The sequence below is a fragment of the Echinops telfairi genome, unplaced genomic scaffold, assembly GCF_000313985.2.
Source record: "Echinops telfairi isolate 266 unplaced genomic scaffold, ASM31398v2 ScPeMD7_4;HRSCAF=17, whole genome shotgun sequence".
In the NCBI taxonomy this organism is placed as follows: Eukaryota; Metazoa; Chordata; class Mammalia; order Afrosoricida; family Tenrecidae; genus Echinops; species Echinops telfairi.
The window spans coordinates 10,055,351-10,082,358 of record NW_022103900.1 but is presented as its reverse complement, the minus strand read 5'-3'; the positions used below and the strand labels follow the sequence as shown (position 1 = coordinate 10,082,358).

The following is a 27,008-nucleotide window of genomic DNA, read 5'->3' as shown; positions in this document are numbered from 1 at the left end:
TCTTCTCAAAATACTGAAATGACTGAAATCTTTTATTGCTCAATTGTGTACCTTTCACCACAACCTGGATGTTTTTCGTAATACGTGCCTAGGAAATGTTGGGCTCCCTTCTTTAAATTGTAAGTTCCAGAGAATAAAAGCATTAGCTGCTTGTTCCAGGGGAAGGGGAGGTCCCGGGTGGTTGTGGATCTACCGTGAAGCGTTAGAGCACTTCCAATGTGTCGTGCTTGAATGCGCTGAAGATAGGCTACCCTGAATTATACTGGAGGTGAAGGGCAAGATAAAACTAGGAAATAAAGTTGGAAAAATAATTGTATAAATAGAGTACTGGGATTAACAAGTCAATCCACAATATTAAACTCACTAGCTGAAATTATTATTATAAAGGCAGGAAGGAGAATACAATTTAAATAGTTAAGATATGTAGATTGTGGACATATGTTCTGAATTTAAGAATGATTGATATTCAAGCAGTGAGAATTTACACTATCAATTGGAATAGGGTTTCTTCTGCCTTTACAGTTTGATGTCCCCTTTATATCTGTTAATAATACTATAAAAACAAGTTCAAAAACCAAGACCAACTCATATAACTACTATGAGCCATGACGTCCATAAGTGATCTTACAGATGCAGAAGCTAAGCCATCACTCGGAGGGAGTGTCCCAGCTTTGGGCTTCTTTCCAATTCCAGCCAGTAATGATTAGGCTGACTGAAACCTAAGCTGGAAGTATTCAATATCACTTAGCATTAGTTCAGAAACTATAGAGATACAATCAAACTTCTTAAAATTCTTCACATTTCGTTTCCCATATTGTAACCGATTCTCATTCCTGTTTGTCATTGCCTCCCTTGCCCATTCTGACACCCTGTGGCCCTGGCATTGGAACCAGACTGCATCAACCCACACTTGGAGTTTGGTCAGGGATCTGATCTTGTCCTGGGTCTCCGCTGGGGTCCACCTCAGTCAGGTTCATGTAAAACTATCATGGCATTACTGTTCAATTAAAAAACACAGATGATTACTTTGAGGATAAATTTGGAATCCTGAGTCTGCAATTCCACTCTTTAAGTTTGCTTTAATTTTTTACATTCTTTATACTCATTTCCATTTAATCAATCTCTAGTATAATGAACCCCTCTAAACTCACCAAATCAGAACAGACTATTAGCAATAACTTACCTATGTGTTCTTTGCCTATCTTCCCTCCTCCACCTCAGAGATAACTACACTCCTAAAGTGTTATTTATCGTGTGTTATTTTTACATGGTTGTATCATAAATAGGCATGCTTAAATGATATTTGATTCTATAATAATCATATGGTAGATTCCATTCTCTGGTTTGCTAGAAATTTGTCTTAACCTTTGGTCACTGAAACACATCCATGCTGTTGTGTCCCTCTCTGTATTTCATTTTCAACTGTCTATATCTATATCCATCCTCTTGTTAACTGACAACTGCATTTGGGTTGTTGATTTTAGTACTAATTTTGTGTGTTGCAAGTATTCTTGAACATGTCTGCTGGCAAACACACTGACTTGGGTTTCCCTGGATACACGCCTAGGAGTGAAGGTGCTGAGTTGTATGGCTGAACCTGTGGGCTCCAGCAGGAGGACTGTTTAGAAAATGACTCTCACAGGATAATGGAACTTGCTCAAACTAGCCAGGGCAGAAGGCCTAACTAAACCAGCGCTCCGAAGAGGCAGGGCACAGAAGTGATTACTGGGATCCGGAGGCAGCTGCAGCTTTAGAGGTCAATGACTCAGTACGAACGGCTTCCCCTCGCTTTCCGCAGAACTCAGCCGCCCCACAGGCTGCCAGAGAGGCAGGCTCTCCTCCAAAGTGCTGACCTCACCCCCTTCCCTCTCTGAGGACTTGTCAACACCCCCACTGGCTAGACCCAGCCAGACATCAGAAGGCGAGGCTTCCCGCTGATGAAGTTTTCATGGGTCCTGGTCCAGAAGGGAGAACGATTAGAAGGGAATCTAGACAGGTAAATTGATAGGCAAATGCTAAATAAGATAAAATTCTTTTTATTTTTACAGCATCAATTTGTATCTCCACTAGGAGTCTATAAAAGATTCTGTTAATCCACATATTCTACAACACTTGGTATGAAGTTTTCTGAATTTTTTCCAGTAGGTTAGAATGGTATCTGGGTAAGTATTGGGCTGTTAACTGCACGGTCCCAGTTCAAACCCACTTGCTTCTCAATGGGAGAAAGATGATCCTGTCTGCTCCTACAGAGATTGACAAAGCCTCAGAAACCACAGGCAGGGGCCCCACATCGAGAGTCAGAATCAACTTGATGGCAGTACGTTTGGCTTTTTCACCCACAGCAGCCTTGTGCTGCAGCAGGTTCTGGGTCGGGATACCGAACTGCAGGGTTGGTGGTTCAAATCCATCAGCCACTCTTCCGGAGAAGGATGAGACTATCTGTTCCTGTAAAGATTTATAAGCCCCATGGCCCAGGGACCAATTTTACTTTATTCTACAGGGCCGTTATGAATCAAATTCGACTCAATGGCAGTGGAGTTTTAGTTGTTAATGAACCCTGGTGGCATAGTGTTTTTGAGTTGGGCGGCTGACTGCAAGGTTGGCAGTTCAAAGTCCACAGTGCCTCTGAGGGAAAAAACGAAGCTGGCTGCAGCCGCACAGATTTAGCCCCGAGAACCCTGTATGGGCTGCTGTGGTCAGAACCAATGTGTGGATTCGATTTGGGGATTTGACCCTTAGTTGATGGAGAATTTGTGCAGCTGTAAATCGAATGCATGAGGCTATCTCGGGTAACTAGGAGCTGGAATTCACTCAATGGAAGTGGGATTGGTTTGGGGTTTTATCCCAAAGATTTGAGAAGTTTACCTGAGAAAATACACATATGTTTTGTAAATGAGGGAGCCCTGATAACCAGTAGATCTTATTATTACTTGTCTGGCTGATAGAGAAGTGTTCATGAGGTGAGATACAGAAGTAGCCTAGTTGACATTTAATACATTAAAAAACAAGGCAATCCAATTATACCGTTTGCTTTTATTAAACAGGAGGAAAAAAAGCAGCACATGTTCCAAAGAGGCAGATATTTCAGTAGCTTTAGTGAAACCCTATTTTACTGCAAATTCCATTTGTCATACCAGCTCTTAGAGGAAGCGAACAATTAAGCAAATAGGGCTAAAACGCCAACACACTCTAGACACAGAATATACGTCAACAAGCCAGGCACTGTTTTCCTTAAGTTTGAGCTTTAATGTAAATATATATTATTATTTAGACTATCAGCATCTGAACATATTAGCATAATAACTTTATAATTTTATGTGAATTAAAACCAGTATTTCTTGAATTTCCAAAGAGTCTTTAAATTTTTCCAATATGGACATAAACTAAGCCCTATTCCTCTCTACATACTGAATGTGAGACAACTGTCACAATATATCAACATTTTCACAGGAAGATTTTTAAGGCTCTGGCACATAGCATGTGTAATAGCTGGGTGACAATAATGTCGTCATTATATTCAGAAAACATTTAAAAGTCTCCTTGTGCATTTGAGTTCTAAAGATTAAAAAACAAAGTGTTCCGTGTTAATAAAATATTAATCCACAATGAGCAGCCCGTGAATTTGACAGTGATCTTGCAATTACATAAAAAACATACAAATAACATCTTGCATACTAACTGATTTACAATTAAAAATAACTGCTGAACTGAATACACTTATTTGATATTACTAATTTTCTGGATCATTCTTCCAGCACAAAACAGACTTTATGATAACTTATGTTTCCAATTAAACAGTAACAGTGAGGCAACAAATGCCAAATGTGTTTATCTAGCAATGTGCATGTCAAACAAACATAAGTCTACGAATCTTAACTTATTCTTTTGTCCAAGTCACCATCGTCGAGTATGTGTCAATAACTAACAAAAAAATCAATAAAAGGTGATTTCTCATTTAAAAAAGGAAACGTCATTTACACCTTGTCTTACATTCTTAAGCAGCATATTCAGTTCTTAAGGCAAAGAAGACCAAAAGACAAAACCATTATAAATTATAAACTCTCATTCTTTTGGCAGTAAAAGCCACAGAGAAAATTCTTATACTTTACTAGACAATATATTAGTACATATCTGAATATACATTTGCGAACATTCTCCGTTAGTAGCAAGTCAGTGTGTGCAGTGGAGGCGGTCAAGGGCAGTTTATCAGGCAGCATCTAATAGCCATCCTCCGCGTCAGGAGCTGTGGGATGGCTGACTCTGGCTCTCCCATTCACTGATATTGTATGTGCTGGAATGGTAACCTAAGGGGAAGTAAATAAACAAACACACTTTGCACTCATCAATTTAAAAGGGGACAGCTGTCTCATTGTCAATAATTACATTTTAACTTTTTCTTAACTGCAAATGCTAACATGTAGTATTTAGGAGTCAATAAATGTTCAATCATCAAGAATAAATGCTCACTGTCCCATGAAATTAAAAATGAGCACGTTGTTATTTCCACAACAAACAAGTTGAATAATCCATTAACTTGCATCGTCTTTACAAAATCACCACATCAACACAAAGAGCAAGCGCACAAGCAGACTGCGGGGCAAGCTGTTAAAGAGCACTTTTAGCTAAATTAATTCTGACTCCCGAATTCATTCTCCCTTGGCAAAAGTGGTAGAATAAAATACATTCCAGAAGCCACAATGTTTTCCACTTGCATTAACCTGAACGTGCTCTCTCAGTGACCCCTTATGTATAAGAAAAAAGTCATTAGTTTTTAAAATGTTCCCATATAGATGACATATACACAAAATCTCTGACTGCAACACCTTAACATCATGAAAACGCCTAACTGGTCAATTCTGCTCCCAGTGAGGCTGCAGGAGTCAAACCGCTCCTCCTCAAGGTTTCTGGGGCAGCAATCTTTGAGGAAGCGGACAGCCACCCCATTCTCTCATGGAGCAGGAGGCGGTTTCTAACCATCAACCTTGGGGCTCGCAGATGAGCGCTGTAACTATGGCACCACATAGGGGTTGTTTGTTTTCAGTGAATGCCTAACTTCCAAAATTCAGTAGTAAAAGTCTTTTATTTATAAGTAAACTATAGCCGAACAGCCAAACCAACTGCCATCAAATCAACGGAAAGCATCAAAACGAGAATTTCACAAAGCTTGAAATTCCAGCCTGATTAAAAAGAGTGTAAAGAAAAAATCATTTGGATTCTGAACCCTAAAAATGCAATTACTGTTGATATTATACATAAAACATACTATGCATCTATATGTTTGTCTATAACATATTACATATATGCACATATAGACCACACAAAATAAATATATTTTAAGAAAATTATTTTATCTATAAATATTTAACTAATTTAGATTTATAACCACACACTTTGCTGATTATTATTGCAAATTACCTTTTTGCAGGAGAACTGAAGCACAAAAGATTCTGCCTAGCAACAGTATAAATTTGTGAAAAGGAAAATAAAATTGTCAAGCTAGACAGGTACCATGAGAGGCTTTGGTTGATCAAGTTCAAACCAAGTAAATAAGGGAAAGGGGAGAGAGCCGATAAACAAAGCAAAGTAAGCAAGAGTCTGGCTGACATATCTCGTTTTTTTTCTCTGCACGACTCAATCTAGCAGAAAATGTGTTTTATATTATAAAGAAATAAACAGCGTCACATGCTAAATATCACATTCTTTTGTTTTCAGATGTTCATTTTTTAATAAATCTATGTTCTATTTTGAATTGTGTAATAACTAGATTTTTAGAAGTTCAAGCACCAAAGTACCAAAGTATCAAGTACCAAAAGCTAAGAAGTTTCAGTATCAGCACAGGTTCAACAATTACAGGTTTCACATTTTGTTTTATTCTCATTAAAAAATTTCCTGACTCATATAAATCCCACCATCGAATACAATTTAGAGAATACTGAGCTAGATTTAGTAACTCTTTACAACAAGAAATGATTAAACTCTGGGACGACATGGAGCTAAGAAGTGGAAAAACTGTTAAGAAACATGAAAAAAAGGGGGTGCACGTCCATTTTTACATGAGAGCAATCTAGTAGATAATTGTTCAAATCTGAACTAACCATGATAATGATGGGTAATAGCTTTTGTAAAAACCACAGCCATAAGGCAGGTTGATACCTGGAGTTAAATTGAACATTTGGGTGCCAAGATGTAGGCAAGCAAAGAGCCAATTTTCTGATGAACAATCTAAATCCACTGTCAAAAATCACTACCGATTTTATTTGGCAATGTAAGTAGTGTTCTATAAAAGAATGATCAAGATTTAAAACAAATTAGGAGAATTGTTCAATACAGAACAGAAATAAGGAACTTAAAAGCAAAAACCACAAGAAGTTAGAGTCTGCTTGTGTTCATTTTCACCTCACAATTCTTTAAAAATAGAGCCAAAGAAGCATGCACTAAGTATAATGTACAGCCGGATGGAAGCAAATGTACCCATCCCCTACTCCCCAAGCTAAGGGAAAGAATGCTTTTAGAACCCTAGGAGTCTTTTCGTTATCTAAAAAAATCGAGCCTTTTCTTTATCGCTGCACTTAAATATTTATCTTGACGCTTTGAGTTTCAGTTGTATTCCTGAGGTAAGCACTTAATTTGCCCTACCCTACTCCTAGCGTTGTACCACCAAGCCTTTAACAAGCACACAATAACGCTTCACTCACAGTCCCCAGGCTACTACTTCTGTGATCTTTATAACTACAGCTTTACTTTGAAAAGTAGTTTACTACCTATGCTTGCATTACTGTGATAGATTTTATGTCAACTTGACTCTGGTGGCATAGAGGTTTCCCACTGATTAGGCTGCAGTTAGCCCATTGATTAGGCTGCAAGGTCAGCAGGTCAAAACCACCAGGTACTTTTTGGGGAAAGAGATGAGACTTTTCTACTTCCGTAAAGAATTAGTCTCAGAAACTCACTAAGGCAGTTCTACCCTGTCCTACTGTGTTGCTATGAATTGTAATTCACTGTATGGTAGTGTGCTTGAGCCAGGATTCTCAGTGATTTGGCAGTTACGACTCACTAATCTCCCATGATGTAAACTAACACAATGCAATTAACTCCATAATGGCAGTCAACCAGTTATAAGATTAGGGTGGAAGGCAATGGGCCTTACTCAGGTCACAGCCATGATGCAATTGAAAGGATGTTTCCTTGGGGGTGTGGCCTACTTCCTACTCAGTGGAAAAGCTTTCCTGTGTTTTGCTGGGCCTGGATCCTGCATCTAGCCCTTAACCTCTGGTTCTTTGGAGTTCAGTCAATGGCCTGCCAATTATAAAAGTTTTAAAAATCACATTTGTGATTACCTGTGGGCTATGGATGGAGGGTTGTTGTAGGCTTGTTAAAACTTGCCTGCTAATTTTGGAAGCCAACAGCAGCCTGCCATCTGACTTACCATCTAGCCTGCCAACAATGCCTTGATCCTATTTTGTAGCCGCTAGCTTCTGGTATTCTACCAATGTAGGGTGTATCAGCCTCCTGAGGCCACGGGCGTCAGAAAAATCCTCCAGCTTAAAATGTGATCCATGGACTTAGACTCTGCCTGGACTTGGGCCGAACTTGTCCAATTCTACTACTGTGTAAGCCATTTTTTTGGGTATGTATGTGGATAGTGTGAAGTTTAACCTTATAACGCTGAGCGTGACGTTTTCATAACATTCGATTAAATGCATATATCAATATATATTGATAACTATGAAAGTAAAGAATAAAAACAATTTTCCCCCTGAAATTAACAATTCAGGCATTATAGGGTTAAGAGATTCCATGTCCATTTTTAATGAAATAAAATGAACTACAGAATTTCACTAAAAAAATTAGGAACTGGCAGTATTTAGACTCATAAGCTAGCAGTACTGTCCTACTGAAGGAGAGAAAATTTTAGACTCAGTGGAACTAAAAGTACCGAGGAATATACAGGATATAATTTTAGGCTCATCATTTAAGGCTTCCTTTCGATGTTGACTCTCACCCAGCTCATTCTGGAAGGACTGGGAATTTTACAAATGAAATGACTGCCTATAGCATTGCAGACGTGTGGCTGCTTCCCTGTACATTTCTGTTTGCTTAAGAGGCATTTCCAATGTGATGCACAGGTGTCCGCGATGACCTCACTGACAGTGAGGCGTATGTAGCCGAGGGAGCACCGAGGGATCCTCATCAGTCTCTGTGTTGTTACGGACTCTCCTGTGGAGCTGAAAGAGCACTATTTCTCTAGCTTAGGTGGTGAATGGCCAGAAGGCAGAAGCTTCACTTTATTCGTCTTTGGGTCCCAGATGGGAGCTCAAAATCCTGAGGAACCTGGCCTTCAAGCATCATTCCACTAATTGTAACAGGAGCCTAGTTAGAGCCATCAAACCCAGCCAGTGTGGGCTCAGGGTGCCCCTTGTTTTCCAATCTATCTTTGCAGCCTCCACGTTCCTTTACAGACTCAATTTCTGTTGCACACAGGTTCTTTTTTTCTGTCAAGCTCAATGTTTTTGGCTTAATAAATCACTCACTCTTCTCTAAATAGCTTCTAATATGCGGAGAGGAGAGAATCATACCGTGGACAGTCTCAGGAGTCAGTGCGACAGCGACTGCTTTCCTTCTGGTTGTTGACGCACTTGACCCAAGCATGTGGAATGAGGAACTCGGAAGCAGTGATGGTGGAAGACTTTCAGGAGAGACTCCAAAAACCCCAAACCAAGCTCCCTGCCATTGAAGCGATGCTGACTCACAGCAACTCGAAAGCGCAGAAATGCCCCCATGAGTTTCTGAGAGCCCCGGCTTTCTCCTTCGGAGTGACTGGCCATTCTGACCTGCTCACCTTGCAGTTAGCCACCCAACACATAACCACAGCATCACTAGGGCTCCCCCAGGGGAGCCTACAGCCCCCAGGAAGTCTACATGCTGATGCCAGGTGCAGGGTTTCACCACGTACGTCCTCCTTCAGAGGATGCAGGGGATGGAATAGGAAACTCACCTACAAATATTTCTCTGCAACAAGGGTTGCCTTTGGCATTGGCCCTTAGGAGAAATAGCTCCCCTCTCTGATGGTCTCCGCTACATTTGCAGTGTGCAACTAGAGGACGTGGAGGGGCATTATCAAGATTTGAACTGCACGAAGTCATACCGAAGTTTTCCAGATTTTCCCCGATTGTTTATTTGCTTTGTGAAACATGGATTTTCCCTCTAAAAATCCATCCACAGTAGTAAGTTTCTTACTAAAACCAGCCCTGGTGGGGCAGTGATTAAGCACTTGGCTGCTCACTGAAAGGTTAGTTAGTGGTTTGAAGCCATGAGCTGCTCTGGGGAAAGGCCTGGTGGTCTCTTTCAGTAAAGCCTGGGGCCTTGGGCATCTTACTGGGGGGAAGGGGCAGCAGGGGACTGTTCTACTCTGCCCTACAGGGTTGCTATTTGCTGGCACTGACTCATGAGCAAGTGTTTGGTTTTTAGATCGCTACAGGAGCTAAGGCCAAAACTTATGGGTTTGTTCTTATCTTTAGTACATGTTGGGGGGAAGAGGGATGTATTTTCCTTTTAAAGAATTTTTCTAAGTTCATTTACTTTCTTAGAAGTCCAGCACACTTTGCATATATAATTACATCATACATGCTTTGCACCTGGCCTATGTTTTGGGAAACAGACTTGGCATCTTTTTAAGTGTGTAAGACCTGTTAACTTTTGTAGCTGACACTTCAGTAAGACCCTCACACAAAAGAGTAATTTCAAGTATAGTTCCTATTCAGATTCAAAAGTTGGGAAAAGAAAAAATTTCCCCTTTAACGATTAGCTTGATATTGTTGCAAATAAACCCACTGCCGCCCACCTGCTACAGATAGCTTACCCTTTTCAAGTGAGCAGCAGCCTCTCCAGAACGGATTGCACTCAGCAAACTCTGTCGAATCTGTTCTGGATCAGAGCTGTGGAATGTTACCGAACTTTGTCTCGTAAGGGTGAGTGACGGGCAGTCAGTTGGAGATGGAAGTTGGGAATTCCGTTCATTATATACAGAATTATTTTCCTATGAAAATAAATGCAAAATATTTAGATGCCCACCAAGAGAAGAGCAGGCTATTTAAGAGGGCGGGGAGGGGGGAGGATCATCATCTTCAGAATCACCATTTATGTACTCGTGTTTCAGAAATGGCTTGCAATCCAAACCGAAAACATTCTTTTGATGTGTGAAAAATATTAAATCTAAATTTTAAAAGCTATTTTTTATAGAACCAATATTTCCCCCATTTTTGTTTAAAGGGAGATTAGGAATTACAATTATGATGTATCATTCTTTCAACTGCCTTTGTCCTCAGACATAGCAGGTCCCCAAATAAACCCCTTGTACACAATTTCTAGTATGAATCCACACAGGTAAATTCAGCATGCAGCCTTCTTCTAATCTTCCAAAGAGCACCAGAATGTGTACCAGAAAACATCAACAAATCACAGGAAGGGAAGTGTGACTTCCATTACTGCTTTCCAAGGGGACGTCAGCTGATGAGCACCAGTGGCAGAGAGGATGAGGATGCAGAACTAGAGAACCCGAGACCCTGCACTGCTTGCACAAGGAGAAGAAAAGAGTTACAGGTGGGTGGAGAAGAGAGTGGTCCAGACCTGGAAGCCTGAAAGAGGTTGTATTATGGATGGGGAAGATGCTTCTGGGAGGGTGTTTTGTTTTGGTTAATTTTGGGGGGCTGGTATGCAAGTAACCTCTTCTATGTCTCCCTTTATTACTTGTGATGGTTAGAAATCAGCATAGCTTCCTGAAGAGTTCTCTCTCCACCACATATTCCAAATTATTGAATACCAGTTGGGTCCTAGAAACATCCAGGCTCTCTGAGGCATAAAGGATATAACCCTGAGCAAGAGGAAAGATTCTTTCCCATATAGATCTTATAGTCTGGTGCATGTGACAAAATACTAAATCCTATTCAGTGGGTGGGTATTGGGATGAGAGCAAAATTGCCGGAAGACCAGTCAAATTTGTGTTCTCATAGGGATAGGCCTAACTGGAGAAGCAACATCAAGATCAGGGGACGCAGGAAATGAGTGATCTTAGCACTAAGGACCCCGGCAGAGCTGATCAAGCTTGAGCAGGGAGACCCCCCCCTAAGAAAATAAGAGGATGGCATCATGCCCTCCGTGCCCATGGCACACGCCTCACTCCGTATCTGCACACTGCTTAGCGACAGCCACTTCCTTCTCCTCACTGAATCGTCTGTCGACAGAGTGAGATTGGAGGGAGGGGACATTCCTGTGGGCTCCTATGGGAGAAGAATGCTAGTTGTATTTGGTTTCAGGAACGCAGTGGGAATTGTGCTGAGTTTGAGTTAAATAATGCTGACTTTTCCCCTCTATTTGGATGTGATTAAAACAGCTAATTTAACAACAACTCCCACAATTATAAATAACCCATTTCCATGGTTCCAGTATATTCGCTTATAAAATTACTATTGTGAAGGTACAAAGTGACCACAATTGTCAATTTAATATTAGTTGAATCTAATATATTTTCTTGTAAAAGAAAAATTGAATGCTATACAGAATAGCTTATAGTTTGTCTGGAAGTGACAGGACCTAAGTACTATCCTGTTTTCTTTACTTTTCCCATGAGATTAGGTGCAATTAAAAAAGGAGAGAGGGAGAGAGAAGTTAATAATGAGGAACCAAATGTGGTAAACTTAAGAAGTACTTATTAACTGATTTAACTGGCAAAGTTATCAAATGATTCAACTTTTTTTCTTTTTCTTTTTCAAACCGCCATATAAATATCTTTATAAAAGATGAGCTAAACAAAGTCCAGTCAATATTGAAAAAAAATGTTATCTAAATTAAGTTTCCATTGTTTAGGAATGGTATTCCAGTCCAAGATAAAATGCAGACTTTGTTCCCAAGTAAAGAATTAATCACTATATCATACACATCTTCCTGACATCCTATCAGCATAATAAGCATAAAATATTAAAAAAAAATTTTTTTTGATGATGTTACTTGGAATTCATGGAAAAAATTTTTACTTGGCAATATGGCTGGTATTCTGTTATTCTAAGAATGTTCTTTAAAAGTTATATAAAATATTTCTGGGACTGACACAAATATGAAAAGTTTCTCCAAACATTATCAGAGTGAAAGTCCACTAAGTGTTTCAAAAAGCTGCATATGATTATTATGATTTATGCTGTGAATTCCATCTTCTCCTTTTATGATACTATCGGAACTGATCTAATTACAACACCCAGTTGAGCAATCCCTAAGTAAACAACCTCTCATATTAGTATATTAATTTGGATTTCAAAACCCCCAAAAAACAGCAGCAGTTGAGTTGGCGATCTCCTGTGTGTCAAAGGTGAACTGTGTTCCTTATGGTTTTGAACAGCTGGTTTTTCAGAACTAGGTCTCCAAGTCTTTCTTCCAAGGCACTCCTGGGCACGCCCGAACCTTCAACTTTTAGATTAGTATGTGAGCATATATACACTTACCAACACCCAAGAACTGTCAACGGCTATATAGCTGTAGATATTGTCATGAGATTAACAATTCAGGGGAATAAAAAGATTACATTTTGTTTAACTTTCTTTTGAAACGTCTGTTTTCAATTTAAATTTTTTCAAACAAAAATGAGTGTCTGGAGAGTTAACGTTTCATGTATGAAGGGAAATGCATAGTGGAGAAGTGGCTAGTTATTTTTATCCGATCATTGATGCTATGTCTCCTTTAATTAAAGGCATTTATTTTGCTACTATGTAGTCATGACTGAGTTGGAAAAGAAAATCAAAAGATCCAGCAAAGCAAAAAAAAAGCGGTGATAAGGAAAACATGAGTGGGGGTGGGGGGAGCCAGAACTGTTAAGTATATTAGAACTATCAAGTATATTGTACCAACATGTGACCAAAGAAACTTTAAATTAAAATGTATGCTATGATGATGGTGGGGCGGGAGGAAAGTAAAAGGAAACAGAGGAAAGATCTTGGAAGCAAAGGTATGGATAGACGTATAAGCACAGATGTGTACATACGTAAATACATTAATTCATAAAAATAGAGGTATTGGCCTATGTACATATATTTATATAGCAATTCACTGAGGTAGTGGGTGGACTTTGGGCCTCTGCTCAAGCCCAGGTTGTTTTAACAACCTGGCATTCTGTGATGCTCACCCTCCTGGCACGATTGCTGAGGACAAAATGGTTACATAAGCAAATGTGGTGAACAAAGCAGATGGTGCCCAGCTATTAAAAGATATAGTGTCTCGGGTCTTAAATGCTTGAAGTTAAACAAGCTGCCATCTAGCAGAGAAGCAACAAGCCACATGGAGGAAGCACACCGGCCTGTGTGATCATGAGGTATCGATGGGATGGGATAACAGGCATCAGAAGAACCAAAGCAAACAAACAAAACCCCCATATTGTTGAGAATGAGGGGTCAGAGCAGAGACCCAAAACCCATCTGCAGACAATGTGACAGGCCCTCACAAAAGGGTCACAAGGAGCTGATGAGTCAGGGTGCAGTATAGCACCAGTGAGACACAATTTTCCTCTTCCCTTCAGGCTTCCTCACCCCCCACTATCATGACCCTAGTCCAGCCTATCACTGTGGGCTAGATCAGGAGCATGTGCACAGGTACAGATCAGAGATAAGAGCTCATGACACACGGAATCCAGGAACAGGAATGGGAGTAGTGAGACCAGGTGGGGAGGGGGAAGGTGGGGAGAAGAGGGGAGGAAGAAGGAACTGATTGCAACATTCGACACATAACCCCCATCCCCGGGGATGAACAACAGAAACCACGGGGGAGAGGAGACAGCGGTTGGTGTAAGATGTGAAAATAATGATAATTTATAATTTATCAAGGGGTCACAAGGGTGGTGGGGGAGGGAGGAAAAAGGAGCTGATACTAAGGGCTCAATAGGAAGTAAATGTTTAGAAAATAATGATGGCAACCTATGTCCAAATATGCTTGATACAATTGAGGTATGGATTGTTCTAAGAGCTGTAAGAGCCCCCAATAAAATGATTGTTTAATTTTAAAAAAAGTATGCTATGATACAAAGGTATCATGACGGGCATGGGTCAAACAAAACCCAAACTGGCTCTGCTGCAGCTGAGGTGGCAAATCTGAGTGTGGGCCCGACAGAGCGCCCTTTTTCTCCACAGGGTTTTCAAAGGCTCCTGATGGTGGAAGTCAGTTGTCAGGACTTCCTTCCAAGGCGTCTCAGGGTGGCCTTAAACCAACAATGTTCCGCTGAACAGCTGAGCACCTGCGCATCTGCGCCACCCAGGCAGCCCGCATATCGACGACTTCAGTGTCGCGATGCCATCCAGGGCCAAGATTGTGGGTCTCAGAGTAAACAACAGATTCTGCGGCCTGCTCTTCTTTGTCTCCCGACAGTCGCTCGGGATCAGAGGAATCAGAATGTAAACATCTTTACACACACCTATCAATATTCCCGCTAACCCTTCAAACGTGTTGTCATTTTGAACAGTCGGGCTTACCTTGTCAATCACACCACGCTGCGGGATGTCCACACTCGGACCCACGGGCCCGGCCTGCGCGTCCCGAGGGCTGTCTGGAGGCCCGGCGGACTCCTTGGGGACCGAACGGGTTTTACTGAACGACTGCGACCGCTTGACCACGGCGAGGGCAAACGGGGAAGGAGCAGAACTCGAGAATGGTCGGGGCGAACCAAACGTTTTCAAAGTCTTCAAATTCTGGGCTGCTGCCTGGCTAGCCGGGAGAAGCACAGGCTTCGGAGCGACCGCGGGAGGCGAGGGTTCAGCAGGCTTCGGACTGCTGATGGCATCGCCGGACTTGTGCAGGAGGGGCTGTGGGGGAAGGTGGGCTGTCTTCCTTAATCGAGGGGGATCTGCTTCTGGAGAAAGCGGCGGACTCCTTTCCACCTCTTTATTTGTGGCTTCCTTTGGGGCTGGATGAGGGGCAGCGTGGGCACTCTTGGCAGCTGCAGAGGTCACATACTGACCGGCTACCCGTTTCTGCATTTGCAGGAAAAAGGAGCTCGGTTTGCCCTGAGGGTTTGAAAGCCTAGACTTAAGCTGGGCCTCCAGAACACTGTTTATATCTTCCAAGCTCGGTGCAAACGGAGCTGCGACCGTGTCTCTCATCACCCGGGGGACTGGTTTCAGATGGTCAGTGGCTGCCCCGGCGGCCGTGCTCCTGGCCCTCTGCACCTGGGGCTCTGTGCCCAGGTTAGGCTTTGGTTTGGGGTCTGGCTGTGGTTTCTCTGGGCCTTCAGAGACACCAGGATCTTCTGTTTGGATCGCAGTTTCCTTCACATTCTCGGATGTGTGCCTTTTTCCTAAAGGATGCGTGTCCTGACCATCTTTATACTCGATGGTTTCTGACGGCCAGTCTTTTACTATCTCCAGGGATTTGGGAGGCACGATTTTATAAGTCGTCATCCCAATTTTAGGCGTATAACATCTTGTAATTTCATTCGAGGGTTTTGGCTTAGGTCTATAAAACGGATAATTCTTTAGATCAGAAGCATTTGCATTTTTATCAACCCCAGGAGTCACAAGAGCATCATTAATGGGTATGCAATATGGATCTTTTATGATTGGCTGGTCTTCTTGTTCAATTAGGGTGCCCTGACTCTGGAATTCTCTTGAAGTACCGACAGAATTTCGTGGATCTGCGGGTGAGTGTTGAGCTGATTTGCTATTATTTGAGGTTTGCACGCTTTCATCAACTCTGAAGTCAGACGACTCAGGATCCTGGTGATTCGCATCAAAACTGTTACAGGAAGGGGTGGTCTGAATTGCTGCATCTTGCATCTTAATCTTTTCGACAGCGAGTTGATTCAGCTTTTGATCTGGCAGTGATGAAATTGCGAGGTGATCTTCCGTGTAACTGGCAGCAGCATCCCTTTTGCAACCCTGATGGTTGGATAATCGGTCAGCTTTTACATCTGTGTTGCTAGTTTTGGCAACATATGCTACATTCATTTCTGTCCTCCTCACTCCATTTTCCTTATTATCTTCTGTTTTCAATGGAAAGGGAATTACTTCATTTTGATCTATTAAGAGAAAAATATATCCCAAAGTTAAATATATAAGAAAACCTTCAATGTATGCCGCCCCCAAACCTTGGTTTAAATGCCAGAGGTAATGCTCTGTTCACTAATTATACAAAGGCAAGCAATGGCAATAGAATCTAAGCGACCGGTGTCAGGTAAGCCGTCTGGGTGAAAGGATGGTCTAGAATGCTACTCTATTTTATAGCATGCTGTAACCCCGTTAACAGGATGGGATATCGCCCAGGACAGACACTCTACTGAAGGTAGCTATTTGACTTTTAAGTAAAGATTGCCTATTTCCATCTGTGTTCACAACAGCAAGACATTCCAACTGTAGATTTTTTGCTCTCTTATACTTTCCGTTTTGACTGTCCTTTCTATAACCCCATTGTGCTGATGCTTCATACTTTACATTAAAAGAGAAGCAATGCCAAGAAATGTCTGTTGCAGTTACAGCAGACAACAGACAGTATGGCCTTTAAGATTTCAAAGAAAAGCAGAGTCTAAGTTGAGCTCTTGCTAAGTAGGTGTCCCTGCTGAGGACTTTGAGAAGACTTTCTTCATGGTCCTCACACGGGTGATTTCAACGCCGTTAAGAACAATCATGTTGCTTTTGATTTTTCTCTGTGGGAAAACTTTCTTATTCTTCAATAGTCAGAGCTCCAGTGGAGGAAGCAATCTCCCTCTCCCTGCATTGCCTTCCCTCTTGGTTCTAATTCAGTCATCCAGATACAGGGAATAATTGGCCTGTCTCTAAGCTACCAAAGCAACAGCTGACAGTCAATAGCATGACGGCTAAGACTGGAGTGAGGCACCTGGAAGGAGACAAGGTGCTCCGTGTGCACTGTGTCTCCGTGCTGAGCTGCGTGCTCTCAGTGCTGTGATTCTGGGTCACAGGCACAGAAGACGCACCTCTTAAGCAGGACCCTCAGCCCCCAACGTTCACACCCTTAGTGCCTCTCCCTGTTCAGAAATGGCAGTTGTATCTCTTAAGTGAATGTCACGTGTCTTGAGAGTCAACAAGAAAGGATATCAGATATTTTCTATAGTTTTATCATTGCCTACTTTTACCAGTAAGAAGAGGAGATCACATTTATTGCCTAGATTATGTAACTTAAAGTAGTTTCTAGGTTTAAATAAAGACCCATTCAGGAGGAAAAAAAAATCATGCTGCCAGGTAAACTTATGAAAAACGTTTTACAATGTCTTCACATTTTTATATCCTATCGAATTACCAATTATTTGATTGTGGTTCCAAAACCACACAGACACTATGATCACAACTCAGTGACCTAGAGGACAAAGAACTGTTCCTTAGGGTTTTAGAGACTATAAATGCTTATAAAAAGATGGGAAAGTCTTATCTTTCTCCCATGAAGCAGCTGGTGGGTTTGAACTGCTAACCCTACAATTAACCTATGGTAGTTAACATTATATTATGTTGTAAGGTTCTTAAAGCAAACATATAATTTAAAATGTAATACGCTTTTTATACTTTTAAAATAGAATAGGCATAACAACTACTGGTCTGTATTTTTCTAGTGCAAAATGAAAGAAGGCAGCCAAAGGCTCAAAGAAAAAACCCTGTAGTTTACAGGACTAAAAACTCACACAAACCATAGCCTCCTTGATCCTGCAGAACAAGCCCTATGCCAAGAGAAAAAAAAGAAGCCAGACATACTGGATCAACATAGAGGATGCCCTTCCACTAGAGGATTACGCTGAGGTCCTCTTCACATTGGGAACCGAATAACGCCCCTCAGTGGTCACCTTTCAGTCAAATCCTGAAGTGGCTCACACACTAAACAATATCACCTGTGAGTACTGTGTTCCCTTGGAAGGATCGTCTAGAGGAGAACACACAGGTTCAAGCAATATTGATCTTAAACCAAGGAGGTGATGAAAAGAGGTGGGGTGGGGGAGGAGACAAGGGAGCAAACTTAATGAAAACAGAACCACCAGAATAAAAATGGTGAGAATGCGCCCACATCGTGAAAACGTAACCAGTGACACTGAATAGGTACAGAATTTGCTAGAAGAGAAACTGATTTCCGGTGTGAACTTTCATCCAAAGTATCATAAAAAAATCATCAAAACAGTTCAAAGTAGACCATATCATCAGACGATGTATTATCTTTATGACGAAATTTTCTCATTGTCTAATAATATCAACTATTGTGATTTAGAAAATTAAGGACTCATTTAATTAGCAACTACGGAAGAGGCACGTTTCTGCCTTTCCTGATGTCTGAGGGAGTCTTTAAAGAGTTTATGGGGGAAAACACATCTATGATTCTTTTTTTTCTCTTTTAATCTATGATCTTTTCATTCCACTTTCAAATGAACTTTTTAGAAGCCCCCGTGTATTCTCAGTTCACAACTCGTTTTTAATATCTATATGAAAAAGATGTCATTATATATATGTAATGAAAGAACAAAAGAAATGGTGCTGGGCATCATCAGGAAATAAGCCTAAACATACTTCTTTCTCTCCTTTATTTTTCATTTTACTTATTTTTTTACTTCTTTATCTCCTCATGGCAATGGGTCTGGTTTTGGGTGGGATAGGGATCTCCTAGTTTACACAATAGAACCATTTTTTAAAAAAAAGTAGATAAACATATTTTTAATTTCATCCCTATAATAACCCCAATGTACTGGTTTTAAAATTGGATTTCTAAGAATAGCATCTGGGCTTTAAAGGCTTGTCTTACAACCAATCACCATCTCAATAATGCGCTGCCTAAGTCTACAACAAAGGAGGACACCAGCCTGTGTGATCCAAGAACTGTAAGTAATCAAAATTCAAGATCAGAGGAGGGAATTGTACAGACGGCCAGTAGAGGGAGGCTTTTGTCCTCTCATCCTTCCCCTACTCAAAATTGACATGGACAACTACATCATGAGATAATGATTTAAATATGCACATCCCTCTGTCATGAGGTTGATTCTGAGTCATACGACTGTGGGAAAATGGGAAAATACTTCAGAAATTATAGATGCAGATAACAGATACTACTGGTTTTTAAAATCACCAATAGGGACAAAGGTCTTTGCAAATCAAGTACAAATTAATTATTATGTAAATATACTTGTCACTCTAGCAGTAAACTGATATCAAAATCTTAGCACAAAGAATTTGACTATGATTTTAAAAAGATCGGACAGCTTTAAGTCAAGATTTCTCAACAGGAATGCCACTGTCATCATAGTTTATGCTATGAGAAACTGAATCAAAAGGGAAATAGGGAGAGTAGATACTTTGGGCCTTAATAAGGTGTGTCAGTATGGGATTAATTATGGAGGAAAATGAGTAAAGGATTACATACTTAAGTTAACTGATATACATATTACACACATGAAATGACACATGGGTTTTTAACACTGAGATTGTTCATGTCTTATGCATGTGTGTTTTTATCATGTTTTCTATTTCTAAGAATTTTAACCTACATTTGTCCATTAGTATAACAGGCTGTCCCCTGAGGCTTCAGGAGTCATTGTGCATTACATTTCATCTTCTATTGATTTAGTGTCTTTAAAAAAATTTTTTTTTAGAAATTCAATTCTATAGTACCTATTTTATAAAGTTATCATTGTATACTCAGTATTTTACTAAATGCTCTATGGGATTTAAACACAAAATCAGATCTAATTTCTCTGATCCAAGACTCTTGGATTTAGTTGAGGATTCAAGTACATATAGAAGTACATGGACCCTAGTAACTAAACAGCAAAGCCAATGAAGTGGTAAGGCATGACAAGGAGTCCATGGGCAAGGATAGGCAGCAAAGGTTTTCCATGCCAAGAAAACATGAGCACGGGTCTCGTGACAGAAGTGAGCAAGCCAAGGGCTCAGGTAGAAAGAATATGTCCTGAAAATGATGATGGCAACATATGTACAAATGTGCTTGACACAATGTATGTATGTATGGATTGTGATAAGAGCTATACAAGCCCCTCAATGAAATGATTTAAATTAAAAAAACCGAGCAAGCAGTATCATGAGCAAGGATAGGTATTACCTTGAATTGGGGATGGTTTTGGAAATAAAGTGACTTCATTAGATGGGTTATTCCTTGAAAATCACACAGACATCTGGCTAGACCAGAGAATGTACACTGGTACAGATAAGAGCTGGAAACAGAGAGTCCAGGACAGATTAATCCCTCAGAACCAATAATGAGAGTAGCGATACCAGGAGGGTAAGTCAAAGGTGGGGGGAGAAAGGGGGAACTGATCACAATGATCTACATATATCCCCCTCCCAGTGGGACGGACAACAGAAAAGTGGGTGAAAGGAGACATCATAGGTCAGTTTAAGACATGAAAAAATAATAAATTATGAATTATCAAGGATTCATGGGGAAGGGAGGGAGAGGGATGGAAAAAAAAAGGGGGCTGATACCAACAGGTGAAGTAGAAAGAAAATGTTTTGAAAATGATGATGGCAACATATATGCAAATGAGATTGACACAATGGATGTATGAATAAATTGTGATAAGAGCTGTCTGAGCCCCCAATAAAATGCTAAAACAAGAAAAGAAAATCACACAGACAAATTGAAGGTGAACTGGTGGCTTAGTGAGTTACATGTTGGTCTGCTGCCTCCTCAATGTCAGCAGTTCAAACTCACCAGCTGCTTCATGGCAAAAAAAAAAAGAAGCTTTCGTCTCCCATAAAGATTTACAGCCTTGGAAACGTCCAAATGCAGCAGCTCTACTCTGTCCTGCAGAATCTGACTGACTTGATGGCAGGGGTTTGTTTTTGGTAGAGTTGGTAGAAAGAGAAGAGGTCACAAATAAATCCTGAGTTTTGTTTTTTGGCGGGGGGAGGGGGGGCGGCGTGTAAAATAAGTAATACACACGGCTGTTAAGAGCAGACTGGAGGAATATTGCTTGAGTGCAAATCTTAGATCCACCACTTGACGGGTGGCAGGATTTGGTCATTTTTTTTAAAGGCTCAATCATCTGTAAAATGCTAGAATAAATGATAGATATATCATAAATGAGACAGGTAAGAAATGAGTCAATATTAAAATTAAATGAGTTTATATATATAAATTGTGAAGAATAGTAAAAAAATAGTTACTATAAAGGTGTTGCTGCTCATTGTTCATGTAACTTACCATTCTGTTGGTTTGAGCCCAATGGCTTCAGGGGTTGTACACTGTCAAGTGCTGTCTCTGCATGGCTTGTATTAAGCACAACGTGTGGTTCTCTGTAAGACAGGGCAGTATATATTATCTACTGATATCATTCACACACACACACACACACACACACACACACACACACACACACACACACACGATGGGAGAACAGGCAATAATTTCCAAAGACAGATAGAGAGTAGTCTTCCATTTCAGCCAATTACTAGAAATTTATACTAGCAAAGGGGAAAAAATGCAACTGCGAGGATATATTGCTTTGAAAACCTTAGCTATCATACGACAGTCCTCTTACAAAGGAAGAGCTAAAAAGCTCGGCAAAATGGACACGTTTTCTTTGGTAACTATTAGGTATTCGACTTATTTTTAGAGGAAACTAAATGATGCCCTTTAGATTGGATCTGGCAGGCTCAAGTGTGGTCACAGGGTGCCCCTGACCTCACTGATGCCTTTCCTGAGGAGAGAGTAGTTTATTGGAGGTGATGCCATGCAAATCAGTGCACACGTTTGATAAAGGTGGTTTATTTTGTTTCACTGATTTTATTTTTATTCTTTGTGTGGCATCTGAAACTCAATATAAGCAGACTATCTTCTAGTCTCCAGTTTCTATGAGCAATAGTGTCCACATGCCTCTCTCTCACTTTCCCCTTAGATGATGCATTGAGTACGTGGGGGCAACTAGTCTCTACATCAGAATGATACTGGCTCGTTCACAGCCTATTCCAGTAAGTAGAATTGTGCTTATTTACCAGACATTGAGAATCCTGGAGGATTTTATGTGGTGAAAGTTGAGAAGTAAATGCATTTAATTTACGTCAACTAGATACCAGGCAATAAACAAAATGCAAACGAAGCCAAATGTTTGAGTCATATGGTTTAATGACATGCTTGGTTTACATAACACAGAGGGAAATAGAACTACTGAAACTCATTCTCTTTACCTACAGCTCCGTGCTTACATACTAAATCACAAATGACTATTCATGCAGATTTTTATGATAGTAAAAGTGCTGGAGTGACTCTAAAACCAATGTGCTGGTCCTCTTTGTTAAACATATAACATCTCTATTTCAGAAGACTAGGATTAGTTAAAGCAACTAACACTTCCGGTGCACAGAGACTACTTACTGTCCATCTGGGTCGTTAGCTTCTTGTTGTTCTTCCTTGGAGTTTTGAGAGGTCTCTGCAGCATCACCGCCAAGGGCCGAGTCGGGATCATGTTTCACAGCATTGGTTACATCAGCAGATGCAAAAGGACTATCTTTTGACTTCCGAGAAGTATCTCCAGCCTCGCCTTTAGGCGCTTCACTCAGTTCTTCCTTTTCATCGATCTCTTCAAGACTATAATCAGAGCTGATTCCAGCTACAAAGAAATGTGGATACAATACTAAATATTAATTTGTCTCATTCATCCCATCAAGGGAGGAATTCTTGAAATAATTAACTGGACTCTTAAATTCTGATTTAAGAATGAATTACTTTTCAACAGTGGATAATCATATTAACAGATTATTTTAGACATACAATTCTAAAAATAATAAACTGTCATTTTAGATCTCATTCAGCGTAGAAACAGATTATGTACACTCCAACTTTAAATGAAATATTTAAGACTATTTCTCTCAATTAATTGATATCTATGCCCAAGCCAGTAGTCTTCCTAAATGAAAATCCAAAGAACACGAAATTTTATTTTAGCTATAAAAGTCAGCACAGCCGAATCCATCCTTATTACACTTTGTTATCCTTATTATTTGAAACTATGGTATTCATACCTTACATTGATTAATCAGAATCTTCAGAAGGTAAGACCGAGCAGATTTAATGTGCAATCAGGCGTAAGAGTAACTGACCTGCTGTATTTTTATGCAAATAATAGACACAGTACATGGTTTTATGCCAACCACAAAATCCTCGTGCCCTGTTCATACATAATCTACGTGTGGGCATTACTGACAAAAAATATGATTTAACAGATTAATTTACTAACCAACAGAGTGATTATGATACCACAAAATGAATTTTTATCACCCACATTCTTAGAGCCAATGCCCTTTAAAAGTTTTTCCCAGTATATTACTAGAAAACAGTGCACAAATTTTACCCAGTGCCATTGGGTTGATCGTGACTCATCACAGCCCTATCAGTGCGGGGTTTCCCAGGCTGCAAATGTTCACCGGAGCAGATGGCCTCCGCGGACTCACAACCTGGTGGGCTTGAAGCCCCGACCTTCCAGCTAGCAGTCCAACACTTGCATAAGCATACATGCAGACTGGCACTTGCCCCGCTCTTTTTGGTCGGTTATTTTACACAAATGGAAGCATCCTCCATGTTCAATGCTGTCCATCTTTTTCCTTCTCTTGTGTATCCTAAATGTCATACCCTATCAATGCGTACGTGGTTCTTTTGAATAATTATGGTTGCTATTTCATTGAATAAACACATATCTTATCATGATTCCTCCGTGCTGACAACAATCTGCAGCAAGGTAAATGAGGAGACACCCTAAGTAGACGGTACTCATAGTTCCTATCAAGACAAGTTTTGAAAATAAACCTACAGAACGAGGTTTGTGGGCTTACTGAAGTGTATTTAGACACATCCATTTATAGAACAACAGTTGAACAGGTTGCATTTTATCATGAGAAGGAAAAATGAGTTATAGCATTATAGTCACTGGTACATCTATAAAATTTAATAAAAATGCTTGAAGGATATTGAGAGCATTTAAATATACATTTTTAAAGTTTTATCTTTAGGTACAGATGTCAAAGAATGCTGTTTGTTCCTCCTTTTTAAAACTGGGGAAGATTAACGGCATTTTTCTTGCAAAAATAATTAGATTCCTCAGGAAATGTTTTTAAATAGCTGGAGTCTAAGTGAATTTTCATATAAAGGGGCTTCAAAAAGCTGGTGTAAAAATGGACCTAAATGAGAATGCAATTTTGTCATGAACTTTTTGGAGTCCCTCCTTAGGATGTAGAGAAGCTTGGTGGTGGGGTGGCTGGGTGCTGGGCTGCGAACTCCAAGGTCAGTAGTTAGAAAGCACCAACTGTTTTGTGTGCTGCAGGAGGAAGATGGAAGATGGCGCCTTCTACACCTGAAAGGAGTTAGTCTAGAAGCACAGAGGGGCAGTTCTACCCCGCTCTATAGGGTTTCCATGAGTCAGCATTGACTCGGTAGCACTGAGTTTTGTTTTCAAATGTGTGTAATAGTTGGAAAATCATGCATTAGTATCAAATGTGAAGTAATCATTGTATACATGTGTATGTAATATGTGTTTATAATGGCATATAGAATTTATATAATTTAAGACCCTATTTTGAGAAAAAGGTAAAGTAATGCTGGTTTAGATGCTAATGTAATTTATAAAAGCCTTCTCAATATTAAGTTGTCTTACAAATTATATGAACTGAAGTAACATTTAGTCAATTACTGATTGCTATCCTTTCCCATTATTTTCAGAGATAAATGATTTTTATTGAGAAATCAGCCTGAATTTCTTAATGTTTAAATAATTGATATTCTTTCAAATTAGTTTTCCAGAATTTTGTAACTTGATAGATATGTAGTCATTCTTAAATATCATAAATTATTAGCTTGAAAAGCATATTATTATTAAAATGTCTCAGAAATGGCAGGTTTAAAAAAAATTAATTACCCAAGAACGTTTTCATAGATTGATTTTTGGCTTAACTTTGGCTTTCCTTAACTTTGAAAATGTTGAATTTTGCTTTGTTATCTAAACATACTTATCAGATGGCCAACGTTTAGCTCTATAAAGCAAAGAAATTGGTTGGGGGTTGTGAGCAATGCAGTTAAACAACTTTGGCAAATGTCATATCACAAATATTATTATCTCAGCCTTACAAATTTTAAAGGAAGAATATTTTGTTGCAAACAACCCAGACTGTCCAAAATTTTATTGCAGTATTTGCAAGACTTAACAACTGCAGAGTTTCATGTTGAAACCTTCAAAATATTTTTAAAGTACAATCTAAATTTATTTTGTAACATTTCAGTTTTATATACGTTTCCTCAGGCCCCAAACGAAACTGACTGCCACTGAGTTGATGCCAACTCATAGTGACCCTGTAGGACGGGGCAGAAGTGCACCTGTGGGCTTGCAAGACTGTATCTGCCTGTGGGAACAGGCAGCCCCATCTCCCTCGGGTGGAGCAGCTAGTGGTTTCCAAGAGCTGACTGTAGAGATCCCAGCCCCACATGGAACCACTGTGCCACTAGGGCTCCACTGAAAAATTGGACAAAATCATGTAAGAAAAAAAATTATTATGTACCTGTAAAGTTTGTTAAAAAATAATATAAGCAAAACCAGAAAATCTAATCAAAACCAATACTGTAAAATATGGTCCATACCTAGAGAGCAAGAGGTATTCAATAAATTATACATAAAGGGTATTAAAAAGTTCATGGGGAAAAATGATCTTTATTTCCACTTTTCCATGAAGTTTTTACAGCTCGTGTGTGGGAAATTCCTAAACATCACTTAAAGATTAAAACTGAGGAGCACTTGGTTGCCTCTCAAATTTTTCAGGACTAGTGAATATAAATGATAAAAATTAGGTATTGATATATTAGGCAATTTTCATACCTATCAATTTATTCCCATACTAGTCATAATAGCATTTTGTATGGTATTACTCATTTATTATGTTAATTATAGATAGCTTACATGAAAGGAATAAGAAATATAGTAGTTACTAAGTAGTTACTGTGGAAAATATTAGAAAAATGTTAAATTAATTTGACTGGATTTCTATTTATTTGAAGAAAATCTAAAATGAGGGTCATCTAACAGAACATATTTTCATTATAATAAAACATCACCATTGAAATAGTGCATATCAAGAATGGTGCATTCAAAAGTTTGTGGGAAAATGGGATGAAAAGTTAATGGGATTTTCACATGAACTTTCTGAAGTTCCTTCTGAATTCATAGTAGGACAATTGCAGAAGAAATTTTCTTTAAAAAAAAAAAGAAAAAGAAATTTTCTTCTAAGCATAACATAAAAGGACCATTCTAGCAATGATGTGTCATTACTCTGGGGAGAACCTGTCGTTGAGTTGCTTCCAACTCAGAGCGACCCTACAGGACAGAATATACCTGCCCCTGCGGGCTTCTAAGGTTGTAAGTCTTTCTGAGAACAGAAGGCTCATCTTTCTTTCAAAGAGTGGCTGACGGGTTCAAACTGCTGACCTTGTAGTTAGCAGCTCAATGCACAATTCACTGTTACCCCCAGAACTACTTACTCTGGGGAAGGAAGCTGATAAATGTTAGCTTGACCTTGTATGAGAAACAGCAGATGATCTTAAGGGGAATTTATTCCAGAATCACTCTGGAACTGGAAATGTCAGTTTCATTCTTTTATCCCATGGTGGGGACGGGTGTGGAAGGGCTGATTTCAGGATACATGGGATATTTGGGAAAATCTGGGAAATGAAGCTAGGGGATTTGTGTCTCTTTCACACAGAGTATTATAATTGGATTCGTTCTTTAACTGTGACCAAAGTTCTCCCCTCAGTAATCACGGGATGTAAAGCATAAGTATCGTACCTGGGCTGGATAATTCTCCAGGAGAGCTTGCTTCCGAAATGCTATCTGTAGGAGGTGCTTCTACTGGAGGCAGGGTTAGAAGAAAGAAAACAACACACCTTAAAAACAAATCACACTTTCAAATGAAACAATTTCATAACTGATTTAGCTATTTTGTAAAGAGATAAGCCCAACCTTGCTAAGAGCCACTTCACACTGTAGTTCAGACACGACTAAA

The 27,008-nt window shown here is 39.8% G+C and overlaps 1 protein-coding gene across 1 annotated transcript in view; it reads right to left on the bottom strand.

Moving 5' to 3' along the window:
- Positions 1 to 3,018: 3,018 nt before the first annotated feature.
- Positions 3,019 to 27,008, bottom strand: part of COBLL1 (cordon-bleu WH2 repeat protein like 1) — an 81,508-nt gene continuing 57,518 nt past the window's right edge. The window contains exons 9-14 of the mRNA XM_045298038.1: positions 26,792 to 26,854; positions 22,345 to 22,579; positions 21,175 to 21,266; positions 14,505 to 16,045; positions 9,860 to 10,036; positions 3,019 to 4,304 (exon numbers count right to left, since the gene is read on the bottom strand). Of these exons, the coding sequence (XP_045153973.1) occupies positions 4,218 to 4,304; positions 9,860 to 10,036; positions 14,505 to 16,045; positions 21,175 to 21,266; positions 22,345 to 22,579; positions 26,792 to 26,854 (2,195 nt within the window). The 3' untranslated portion in view covers positions 3,019 to 4,217. The remainder of the gene's footprint in view (positions 4,305 to 9,859; positions 10,037 to 14,504; positions 16,046 to 21,174; positions 21,267 to 22,344; positions 22,580 to 26,791; positions 26,855 to 27,008) is intronic.